The 13,355-nt window shown below is 46.0% G+C and overlaps 1 protein-coding gene across 2 annotated transcripts in view; it reads right to left on the reverse strand.

Annotated features, from left to right (window-relative positions):
• Positions 1–1,418: 1,418 nt before the first annotated feature.
• LOC134945751 (uncharacterized) overlaps positions 1,419–13,355 on the reverse strand; it is a 708,129-nt gene continuing 696,192 nt past the window's right edge. For both annotated transcript variants that reach the window (XM_063935217.1, XM_063935218.1), the window contains 3 exons: positions 8,767–8,896; positions 3,978–4,028; positions 1,419–1,834 (listed from right to left, as the gene is read on the reverse strand). In XM_063935217.1, coding sequence (XP_063791287.1) covers positions 1,539–1,834; positions 3,978–4,028; positions 8,767–8,896 — 477 coding nt within the window. In that variant the 3' untranslated portion in view covers positions 1,419–1,538. The remainder of the gene's footprint in view (positions 1,835–3,977; positions 4,029–8,766; positions 8,897–13,355) is intronic.

Here is a 13,355-nt window from a genome sequence, read left to right on the forward strand (position 1 = left end):
AGGGCCTATATTTATTGGTGCACGTGCGTTTTCACATCAACGCATATATCAGAAATGTATTGTTATAAACTCACACGCCAAATAATTTAATCATTTATTTATTCCTTTATTGAAGATAAAAATAATAATAATATAAACAACAGTGACATCGTCCCTGTACAGACCTCGAACCTGAGACACCGGTATGTAAGTTGCCTGTCTTACCATCTCGGCCACGCAAGCCAGCCATAGCAGCAGTCATACCTGTTGAGAATGTGATGTTATGCGTGCGTCTTTACGCCACATATGGTGTACAATACAATGCCATCAATATTCATTTAGACTGGGCACTGAGAATGGGCATGTGCTGGGGGACTGTGCACACGTGTATGGGGCACCTACTTTTGCTGTTGCTATTTTACACATGGTTTAGGGTTTTTTTCTTACTGTTTGTTAATTACTACTACTTTTGTTAATGATATTCCACACATGATTCTTAGTAAATGTCTGTGTTGTCTTGTTTTCTACTGATGGTACTTGTGAGTTGGTTTGATTGGTTATTGCTAATACATTACTAATTTGAAAAACATTTTTAAACAGAAATAACTGCCGTGTGTTTGTGCCGCTGCTCTGTTTCTTATACCCCTTTCACATTGCACAAATAACCCGGTATCCACCCAGTTTATTGCCGGGTCGCGGTGCGGTATGGTAGGGGTAAGGGGCACTGTGCACTAACTGGGGTTCCCGGTCACTGTACTGAGAAAACGACACGAAAAAAAAGTTTTTAAAAACCCATCATGTTGACCTTTTCTCATGTCGACCTAGTACATGTCAACCTAGAAACCATATCGACCTACTTACTGTTGACCAGTGGTGGTCGACCTAGACACTTCCGACCTAAGTCTAATCTACCTAACATTCCACACCCTGTATAATTGTGTTTATTCCTAGAATCTCGATTATGTCAGATTTGCCAGGTGATATGTTCTGGAATGACAATAAACAAAGCGCAAGACCAATCCTTTGACGTCGTTGGTGTGGACTTGTGCAGCGAGGTCTTCTCACATGGTCGCTTATACGTGGGTCTCTCCCGTATCGGTAATGCCACCAATCATATCCTATTCATAACTGATGACAGTAATAAGACACGTAATGTGGTTTACAACGAGGTATTTACAGACTGAAGAAATTGGTAAATAATTTTTACAAAAATCATTTTTACTACAGAAGACTTTAAGACAGATGAGTGACTCGAAAAATGGGAAAACATGTATATGAATAATTACTTAGCAGTGATGGGAAGTTATTGCTAGTTCATTCATGAGCCCACAGGTATTTCTGAGGTGGTCACAGTTCCTCGGCTGGCGTGCAGCATGTAGGGTAATCTGAGGGTCACACAGAGCAATTTGACAACAAGAGTTTAAGTTCAGTACCTGGCATCACTCAGTATAGACGGATGTCGAATACAACTTTAAAAATAACCTGGAAAAATCCTGAATACCAGTTGTTTCCAATCAAACCCACAAACCAATATTCAACTAGCGCCTAAGTATAATAGTTCAAGATGGTTTCAGTGGAACGGCTGCTTGTTTGAGTTTCCTGATTAGAGGCCCATTGTTGTCCTTCAGAATGTTGTATAACTTGCTCTTGTCACCGTCACCCCAAGACCTGATAGAGTCATAGAGAGCTCTCATCTTCTGCTGGGAGGTCGTTCTGCTGCGCACAACGTCATATTGCTCATCTGTCAGAAGCTGTGCACTTTTGAGACCATCTAGGACTGGCTCCACCAGGTGCACCTCACGGATGAGAACTTCTCGATGTTTATCCACAAAGGATCCCTTATATAGAGATTTACCTGTAATTATATAAACTCTTAGATTCCAGATATATTATATAATCACATATATTGCATACTGTATATTGTCTAATATTTTTTATTAAAATTTCTTTTTTTATTTCACTCATTTTACTAAAATGTATAACATCCAGTTTTGTATATCAAACAGACTAACTTTGATTTTTTTCCCTATTGTGATTCTATTTGTTTATTAATCAACTGGAAATTTTAATCCAGAATTTATGTGGAATTTAAACTGTTATCAATCGCGTAGCACAGGAGCCCTTAAGGGACTGTCCTATCAGTCACAAGCCAGGAGCATCTATAAAACGCGTAAAGCAGGAGCACCTAAAGGAATGTCCTATCAGTCACAAGCCAGGAGCATCTATAAAACGCGTAAAGCAGGAGCACCTAAAGGAATGTCAGATCAGTCACATGCCAGGAGCATCTATAAAACGTGTAAAGCAGGAGCACCTAAAGGAATGTCCTATCAGTCACAAGCCAGGAGCATCTATAAAACGCGTAAAGCAGGAGCACCTAAAGGAATGTCAGATCAGTCACATGCCAGGAGCATCTATAAAACGCGTAAAGCAGGAACACCTAAGGGAATGTCATATCAGTCACAAGCCAGGAGCATCTATAAAACGTGTAAAGCAGGAGCACCTAAAGGAATGTCCTATCAGTCACAAGCCAGGAGCATCTATAAAACGCGTAAAGCAGGAGCACCTAAAGGAATGTCCTATCAGTCACAAGCCAGGAGCATCTATAAAACGCGTAAAGCAGGAGCACCTAAAGGAATGTCCTATCAGTCACAAGCCAGGAGCATCTATAAAACGCGTAAAGCAGGAGCACCTAAAGGAATGTCAGATCAGTCACATGCCAGGAGCATCTATAAAACGTGTAAAGCAGGAGCACCTAAAGGAATGTCCTATCAGTCACAAGCCAGGAGCATCTATAAAACGCGTAAAGCAGGAGCACCTAAAGGAATGTCAGATCAGTCACATGCCAGGAGCATCTATAAAACGTGTAAAGCAGGAGCACCTAAAGGAATGTCCTATCAGTCACAAGCCAGGAGCATCTATAAAACGCGTAAAGCAGGAGCACCTAAAGGAATGTCCTATCAGTCACAAGCCAGGAGCATCTATAAAACGCGTAAAGCAGGAGCACCTAAAGGAATGTCAGATCAGTCACAAGCCAGGAGCATCTATAAAACGCGTAAAGCAGGAGCACCTAAAGGAATGTCAGATCAGTCACAAGCCAGGAGCATCTATAAAACGTGTAAAGCAGGAGCACCTAAAGGAATGTCAGATCAGTCACAAGCCAGGAGCATCTATAAAACGCATAAAGCAGGAACACCTAAAGGAATGTCCTATCAGTCACATGCCAGGAGCATCTATAAAACGCGTAAAGCAGGAGCACCTAAAGGAATGTCCTATCAGTCACAAGTCAGGAGCATCTATAAAACGCGTAAAGCAGGAGCACCTAAAGGAATGTCCTATCAGTCACATGCCAGGAGCATCTATAAAACGCGTAAAGCAGGAGCACCTAAAGGAATGTCCTATCAGTCACAAGCCAGGAGCATCTATAAAACGCGTAAAGCAGGAGCACCTAAAGGAATGTCCTATCAGTCACAAGCCAGGAGCATCTATAAAATGTGTAAAGCAGGAGCACCTAAGGGACTGTCAGATCAGACACTGCCATGGGCATCTATGAAACGCGTAGAGAATGAGCACCTAAGGTAATATCAGATCAGTCACTAGCAAATGGGGTTCCTGGTATCTGAGATGGAAACATGAAGAGCATTGAGCCGCTCTGCAATTACACAGATACAATGAAATATATTTATTTTTTATTACCAGTTACTCATATAGCGCACACATATTCCGCAGCACTTTACAGAGAATGTGACCATTCACCTCAGTCCTTGCCCCAGTGGAGCTTACAATCAATCTTCCCTATCACATGCACACACATTCATGCTAGGGTTAATCAACCTACCAGTATATTTTTGGATTGTGGGAGGAAACCGGAGTACCCAGAGGAAACCCACGCAAGTATGGGGAGAATATACAAACTCCACACAGTTAGGGCCGTGGTTGGAATCAAACCCATGACTGTCCATAATGAAATGTGCCTTGTTATAATACAACAGGTTACATACCTCTCTGGTGTGGAGGCTGAGCCATCTGCCGTGTCCAGTCTCGTATATCTCCTAGAAGATAATACATGTAGAAATAGTGAACATTACAGGACAGTTACTGCAGAACTGCATTAATATACAGATGTAGCCGCGCTCATATAGCGGCAGCGATGGCGCGGCAAGTGTTCCCATGTCTGTGCGCGCGTGCATGTGTACGCATACACACTCATTGAAAGCTATGGTGCAAATGCCCACAGCAGCCAGTCGCAGTGCGGCGCGTTCACATTATGCTGCAATACGTGCGTACGCATCGCGGCATAGAAGAGCGTGGCTACATATACTCAGTCGGTAATGCACTCGCACCCAGCACATGGGTTATAGATCCTGAGTCCCACAAGCAGCAGCTGCTTCAGCGTCTTTTGCCGTAGTCCCATCTGTGACTTTATGCTAATGCCATTATCACCCCTTCCCTGGTGTACAGCCGCACATCCAGTGCCAGATTAAGGTCCTCATGGGCCTGGAGCTGAAATTTATGAAGGGCCTATTGTGTGCCTCCGCAAGGGGTGTGGCCAGCATGATGGGGGTGTTGCTACTGGTGTGTGTGTGTGTGTGTGTGTGTGTGTGTGTGTGTGTGTGTGTGTGTGTGTGTATATGTATATATATATATAGATATATAGTGGGGCAAAAAAGTATTTGGACAGCCACCGATTGTGCAAGTTGACCCATTTAAAAAGATGAGAGAGGTGTGTAATTTCCATCATAGGTACACTTCAACTGTGAGAGACAGAATCTGAAGAAAAAAAAACCTGGAAATCACATTGTATGATTTTTAAACAATTTACTTGTTTATTCTTGTGAAAAATAAATATTTGGACACCTACCAAGCAGCAAGATTTCTGGCTCTCACAGGCCTGTTACTTCTTCTTTAAGAAGCTCTTCTATCCTCCACTCGTTACCTGTATTAATGGCACCTGTTTGAACTGGTTATCTGTATAAAAGACACCTGTCCACACCCTCAAACAGTCAGACTGCTACCTCTCCACCATGGCCAAGACCAGAGAGCTGTCTAAGGACATCAGGGACAAAATTGTAGAGCTGCACAAGGCTGGGACGAGCTACTCGACAATATGCAAGCAGCTTGGTGAGAAGAGATCAACTGTTGGCACAATTATTAAAAAAATGGAAGAAATACAAGATCACTGACAATCTACCTCGACCTGGGGCTCCATGCAAGATCTCACCTCGTGGGGTATCAATGATCTTGAGAACATTGAGGAATCAGCCCAGAACTACACGGGGGGACCTGGTCAATGACCTCAAGACAGCTGGGACCACAGTCACAAAGGTTACCATTAGTAACACACTACGTTGTCATGGATTGAAATCCTGCAGTGCCCAAAAGGTCCTCTGCTTAAGCCAGCACATGTCCAGGCCCATTTATAGTCTGCCAGTGACCATCTGGATGATCCAGAGTAGGATTGGGAGAATGTAATGTGGTCAGATGAGAGCAAAATCAAACTTTTTGGTTTAAACTCCACTCGCCGTGTCTGGAGGGAGAAGAATGATGAATGGCATCCCAAGAACACCATACCCACTGTGAAGTATGGGGGTGGAAACATCATGCTTTGGGGCTGCTTTTCTGCAAAGGGGACAGGACGACTGATCCGTATTAAGGAGAGGATGAATGGGGCCATGTATCGTGAGATTTTGGGCACAAACCTCCTTGCCTCAGTAAGAGCATTGAAGATGGAACGTGGCTGGGTCTTCCAGCATGACAATGAACTCAAACACACCGCCCGGGCAACTAAGGAGTGGCTCCGTAAGAAGCATTTCAAGGTCCTGGAGGGGCCTAGCCAGTCTCCAGACCTCAACTCAATAGAAAATCTGTGGAGGGAGTTGAAAGTCCGTGTTGCCCGGCGACAGCCCCAAAACATGACAGCTCTAGAGAAGATCTGCATGGAAGAGTGGGCCAAAATACCTGCTACAGTGTGTGCAAACCTGGTCAAGAACTACAGGAAACGTTTGTCCTCTGTAATTGCCAACCGAGTTTATATTACAAAGTATTGTGTTAAACTTTTTGATTGTCCAAATATTTATTTTCCGCAAGAATATACAAATAAATTGTTTCAAAATCATACAATGTGATTTCCTGTTTTTTTTTGTTTTTTCTCAGATTCTGTCTCTCACAGTTGAAGTGTACCTATGATGGAAATTACAGACCTCTCTCATATTTCTAAGTGGGTCAACTTGCACAATCGGTGGCTGTCCAAATACTTTTTTGCCCAAATATATATATATATATATATATATATATATACATATACATACACACACACACACACATATATACACATACTTGAAAAGAGGGCACTCACCACATTCTTAATGTAAAGGCTTCAAAGGGTCATTTTATTCCACAAAACAACATAGCAGCATGTAGGTCAGTCGACGTTTCTATCAACAATGTGATCTTTGTCAAGACATCTTAAGGTCACAGAATAGTACAGGACACCCACGGTAGCATGATTGGTAGTAGGACACCTAGGGTAGCATGATTAGTAGTAGGACACCTAAGGTAGCATGATTGGTAGTAGGACACCCAGGGTAGCATGATTTGTAGTAGGACACCCAGTAGTAGGACACCGAGGGTAGCATGACTGGTAGTAGGGCACCCAGGGCAGCATGATTGGTAGTAAGACACCCAGGGCAGCATGATTGGTAGTAGGACACCCAGGGCAGCATGATTGGTAGTAGGACACCCAGGGCAGCATGATTGGTAGTAGGACACCCAGGGCAGCATGATTGGTAGTAAAGACACCCAGGGCAGCATGATTGGTAGTAGTACAGGACACCCAGGGCAGCATGATTGGTAGTAGTAAAGGACACCCAGGGCAGCATGATTGGTAGTAGTACAGGACACCCAGTGCAGCATGATTGGTAGTAGTACAGGACACCCAGTGCAGCATGATTGGTAGTAGTACAGGACACCCAGGGCAGCATGATTGGTAGTAGTACAGGACACCCAGGGCAGCATGATTGGTAGTAGTACAGGACACCCAGTGCAGCATGATTGGTAGTAGTACAGGACACCCAGGGCAGCATGATTGGTAGTAGTACAGGACACCCAGGGCAGCATGATTGGTAGTAGTACAGGACACCCAGGGCAGCATGATTGGTAGTAGTACAGGACACCCAGGGCAGCATGATTGGTAGTAGTACAGGACACCCAGTGCACCTGTATTTGGCTCTATGTCCATGGAGTGGAGCAGAACGACATTTGATATCCATTGGACCTTAGGACGGCACCCAGGCAGATGCCGACATAAGTGAGTGCCGACCTCATCAGTTTTGTATATATATATATATATCTCTACTGTATATACGCCATATACCTTGGACGTCACACTGCGGCTCTCCGAAAGCAGGATTCCCAGTGTTTACCCCTCTGCTTACTCAGCAGAAGCTGTAGTAACAGCAGCAGAGCACCGGGCCTGGTGGAGAGCACCTCCGCAGAGACGCTGCAGTTTTGCAGGCCCTACTGCAAGATGCTGGCTGCCTCACCACCGCTGCAGACAGCCGCGATGGCAACCTCACTCCTGTCTGCTGGCATTGTGTGTGGGGGCACCAGGATGACTGCCCCTGTCGCCTCCCCATCAATCCGGCCCTGGGTTAGGGAGAGTTAACCCTCACATTGTTTATATATGCACTTAAATAAACAGCTTTGCAACTAAAGTTTCTAATGCAGGATTGCTGCTGGATACATATCTTACAGACGCCTCCCAACAAAAATCCCCCCAAAAACATTATTTATTTTAATTTTTTTTCTTAATAGAATATAAATGTAATGGTTGACACACACACACACACACACACACACACACACACACACACACACTTTGTGCATCATAATCGCTAATGCTAGTGCATACACACCATGGGACATATGCACTGTGCGACCTTTCAGCATAGACTGTGCGAATATCAGCACTGCATCCGACTCAGAATCAGGGCCTTAGGCTCTTAAATGTTTTTTTTAATCTCGCATTGATCTGTCTGATTAATTCATAATTGCAGTTTAGAGGAGCATTATTCAATCAAAGACTCAATTTCCATCTTATGTGTTGATTGCTTCATATTTCCTACTACTATATGCCATTCGAAGCGCTAGCCTTACTGCAGTTTTGAACAAATGAGCGTGTTTTTCAGAAGCAGACATCATAAACACCAGGAAGGAAACATGCACAGCTCGGACCCCTCCAAGTACCTTGCAACTTTGATCCTGCCATTTTGTCTATAGTTTGCGGTCACTGTGATGTCCTCTGTATTTTATGGTAGTCACTGATACCTGCTGCTTTATATGGCAGTTACTGCGATGCTCTGTGAATTATGTGGCGGTCACTTTGATGCTTTAAGCATTGTATGTCAGGCACTGTGATTCTCTCTGTATTATATGTCGGTCATTGATGTTATTACCATTTTATGCTGCAGTATGTATATAATTCTGTATAATATTCTGTTCTCTATAGCAGTCACTGCAAAGCTCTGGGATTTGTGTGATAGTCGCTGTTATGCCGTTTGTATTTTAAGACCGGCACTAGGTTACACTGTGGTGGGTGAGGTTGTGTAAACCAAGTGGCTTTACTTTCCATTGAGTCTTGAGATTAAGGATGGGGTCGGGGCACTAAATCTTTGCCCCAGGTTACTGTAAGTCTAGCTTCACCTCTGCTCCAATGTAACTACAATCCATGCAAATAAATCCAATCAGATGTTATAACAAAACAGATCAGCCAATACTGGCTACATTAAATACCTTTCGTCAACTGCGCCTCCCATATGGCTGGTTCACTTTCCTCTTCTGATACATTTAGATAAATGTTTGTATCATTTGCTTTCAGGTTAATCTCCGTGTACTGATATGGCTCTGACTGAAACTTCAACTTCTAAAAGATTGTAAATTAAATGTTATTATGGATCCATCTGATCACAAGGCGTCATCCAGGTTCTACAGTAACTGCCACCTTTAGTTAAATATGGGTCATTGTATTTGTATGGAAATCACTGAGTGATGTTACTCTACTTTAATAAAACCATGTAACAGGACAATTTAATAAGAGCACTGTGGCATTGCTGTGGGTTAAGGCAATTAGTCTCTGTACCTAAGATTTTGGTTGTGGGACTATAACTCACTCTTGAAGGTAGAGCTTCACACTAAGAGTGCCTATATTCTGCTTCATGGGGTCTCTCCCCTAGATCACCTAAGCCTCAGAGTAAGTTAACTTAGGGTTCTGTCTTTTATTCCCTTTATTTTCTCTGACGTCCTAGTGGATGCTGGGGACTCCGTAAGGACCATGGGGAATAGACGGCTCCGCAGGAGACTGGGCACATCTAAAGAAAGATTTAGGACTATCTGGTGTGCACTGGCTCCTCCCCCTATGACCCTCCTCCAAGCCTCAGTTAGATTTCTTTGCCCGGCCGAGATGGATGCACACTAGGGGCTCTCCTGAGCTCCTAGAAAGAAAGTATAGTTTAGGTTTTTTATTTTACAGTGAGACCTGCTGGCAACAGACTCGCTGCAGCGAGGGACTAAGGGGAGAAGAAGCGAACCTACCTAACTGGTGGTAGCTTGGGCTTCTTAGGCTACTGGACACCATTAGCTCCAGAGGGATCGAACACAGGACCCGACCTCGTCGTCCGTTCCCGGAGCCGCGCCGCCCTTACAGAGCCAGAAGCAAAAAGGTCCGGAAAATCGGCGGCTGAAGACTTCTGTCTTCTCCAAGGTAGTGCACAGCACTGCAGCTGTGCGCCATTGCTCCTCATGCACACCACACACTGCGGTCACTGATGGGTGCAGGGCACTGGTGGGGGGGGGGGGGGGGTTGGGGGGCGCCCTGAGCAGCAATAATAAACACCTTGGCTGACAAACTGACACCATATATAGCCCCAGGGGCTATATAGGTGTAAATTAACCCCTGACAGACGTTTTAAAATAGCGGGAGAAAGCCTGCCGAAAAAGGGGCGGAGCCATCTCCCTCAGCACACTGGCGCCATTTTCGCTCCCTGGCTCTCCCCTGCAGTCCTGCACTACAGAAAGGGTAAAAAAGAGAGGGGGGGCACAATTTAGGCGCAGTAAAGATACATATAGCAGCTATAAGGGAAAACACTTTTAAAAGGTGATATCCCTGTGATATATAGCGCTCTGGTGTGTGCTGGCATACTCTCCCTCTGTCTCCCCAAAGGGCTTTGTGGGGTCCTGTCCTCTGTCAGAGCATTCCCTGTGTGTCTGCTGTGTGTCGGTACGGCTGTGTCGACATGTATGAAGAGGAAAATTGATGTGGAGGCGGAGCAAATGCCTGTGAATGTGATGTCACCCCCTGCGGGGTCGACACATGTGTGGATGGACTTATGGAAAGAATTACGTGACAGTGTCAACTCCTTACACAAAAGGTTTGACGACATAGGACAGCCGGCTACGCAGCTTGTGCCTGTTCCAGCGTCTCAAATGTCATCAGGGGCTGTAAAACGCCCGCTACCTCAGATGACAGATACAGATGTCGACACGGATACTGACTCCAGTGTCGACGACGATGAGACTAGTGTACCCTCCAATAGGTCCACCCGTTACATGATTGAGGCAATGAAAAATGTATTACACATTTCTGATGATACCCAAGGTACCACAAAAAAGGGTATTATGTTTGGTGAGAAAAAACTACCAGTAGTTTTCCTGCATCTGAGGAATTAAATGAGGTGTGTGAGGAAGCGTGGACTTCCCCAGATAAGAAATTAATAATTTCTAAACGGTTATTGGCAGCGTACCCTTTCCCGCCAGAGGATAGGTCACGTTGGGAAACACCCCCTAGGGTAGATAAAGCGCTGACACGCTTATCAAAAAAGGTGGCACTACAGTCTCCGGATACGGCCGCCCTAAAGGAACCTGCTGATAGAAAGCAGGAAAATACCCTTAAAGCTATATACACACACACCGGCATTATATTGAGACCCGCTATTGCATCGGCTTGGATGTGCAGTGCTGCAGCTGCGTGGTCAGATTCCCTGTCGGATAACATTGATACCATGGATAGGGACAATATTTTGCTGACGATAGAGCATATAAAAGACTCCGTCTTATACATGCGTGATGCGCAGAGGGATATTTGCCGGCTGGCATCAAAAATAAGCGATATGTCCATTGCCGCCAGAAGGGGGTTATGGACTCGGCAATGGTCAGGCGATGCCGACTCGAAGCGGCACATGGAAGTTTTGCCCTATAAAGGGGTGGAACTTTTTGGGGATGGTCTTTCAGACTTCGTTTCCACAGCTACTGCTGGGAAATCAACCTTTTTGCCACAGGCTACCCCACAGCAAAAGAAAGCACCGTATTACCAGGTGCAGTCCTTTCAGCCCCAGAAAAATAAGAGGGCTAGAGGCTCATCCTTTCTGCCGAGAGGCAAAGGTAGAGGGAAAAAGCTGCAGCACACAGCTAGTTCCCAAGAGCAGAAGTCCTCCCCTGCGTCCGGTAAGTCCACAGCATGACGCTGGGGCTGCTCAGGCGGACCCGGGTACGGTGGGGGCCCGTCTCAGGAATTTCAGCGCACAGTGGGCTCTCTCACAGGTGGATCCCTGGGTCCTTCAAGTAGTCTCTCAGGGGTACAGGCTGGAATTCGACACGTCTCCCCCCCGCCGTTTCCTAAAATCTGCCTTACCGGCAACTCCCTCTGCCAGGGAGGCAGTGTTGGTGGCTATTCAAAAATTATATTCACAGCAAGTGATCGTCAAGGTACCCCTCCTTCAACAAGGATAGGGTTACTATTCCACAATGTTTGTGGTACCGAAACCGGACGGTTTGGTGAGACCCATCTTAAATTTAAAAGCCTTGAACACTTATATCAAAAGGTTCAAGTTCAAGATGGAATCGCTCAGGGCGGTTATTGCGAGCCTGGACGAGGGGGATTACATGGTCTCCCTGGACATCAAGGATGCGTACCTGCATGTCCCCATTTACCCTCCGCACCAGGAGTACCTCATATTTGTGGTACAGGACTGTCACTATCAGTTCCAGACACTGCCGTTTGGGCTATCCACGGCACCGAGGGTCTTTACCAAGGTAATGGCCGAAATTATGATACTCCTTCGCAAGAAGGGAATTTTAATTATCCCGTACTTGGGTAGCAGTTGGTAGGGGGGGTAGCACTTTCTCGGGAAGTGCTGCAACAGCACGGCTGGATTCTCAATATTCCAAAGTCACAGCTGGTCCCGACGACACGTCTTCTGTTCCTGGGAATGATTCTGGACACAGACCAGAAAAAAGTGTTTCTTCCAGTGGAAAAAGCCGAGGAGTTGTCATCTCTAGTCAGAAACCTCCTAAAACCCGAACATGTGTCGGTACATCAATGCACACGAGTCCTGGGGAAAATGGTAGCTTCGTACGAAGCAATTCCATTCGGAAGGTTCCACGCAAGGGTTTTCCAGTGGGACCTGTTGGACAAATGTTCCGGGTCCCATCTCCAGATGCAGCAGCGGATAACCCTTTCGGCAAGAACCAGGGTGTCGCTGCTGTGGTGGCTGCAGAGGGCTCATCTACTAGAGGGCCGCAGATTCGGAATACAGGACTGGGTCCTGGTGACCACGGATGCCAGCCTTCGAGGCTGGGGTGCAGTCACACAGGGAAGAAATTTCCAGGACTGTGGTCAACTCAGGAAATTTCACTTCACATAAATATTCTGGAGCTAAGGGCCATTTACAATGCCCTAAGCCAAGCAAGACCCCTGCTTCAGAACCAGCCGGTACTGATCCAATCAGACAACATCACGGCGGTCGCCCATGTAAACAGACAGGGTGGCACAAGAAGCAGGAGGGCAATGGCGGAAGCCACAAGGATTCTCCGATGGGCGGAAAATCACGTGTTAGCACTGTCAGCAGTGTTCATTCCGGGAGTGGACAACTGGGAAGCAGACTTCCTCAGCAGGCACGACCTCCACCCGGGAGAGTGGGGACTTCATCCAGAAGTCTTCCAAATGCTGGTAAACCGTTGGGAAAGACCACAGGTGGACATGATGGCGTCCCGCCTCAACAAAAAGCTAAAAAGATATTGCGCCAGGTCAAGGGACCCTCAGGCGATCGCTGTGGACGCTCTAGTAACACCGTGGGTGTACCAGTCGGTTTATGTGTTTCCTCCTCTCATTCCCAAGGTACTGAGAATAATACGAAAGCGAGGAGTGAAAACTATACTCAAGGTTCCGGATTGGCCAAGAAGGGCTTGGTACCCGGAACTTCAACAGATGCTGTCACAGGACCCATGGCCTCTGCCGCTAAGGCGGGACCTGCTGCAGCAGGGGCCCTGCCTTTTCCAAGACTTACCGCGGCTGCGTTTGACGGCATGGCGGTTGAACACCGGATCCT

The sequence above is a fragment of the Pseudophryne corroboree genome, chromosome 7 (genome assembly GCF_028390025.1).
Source record: "Pseudophryne corroboree isolate aPseCor3 chromosome 7, aPseCor3.hap2, whole genome shotgun sequence".
Lineage (NCBI taxonomy): Eukaryota > Metazoa > Chordata > Amphibia > Anura > Myobatrachidae > Pseudophryne > Pseudophryne corroboree.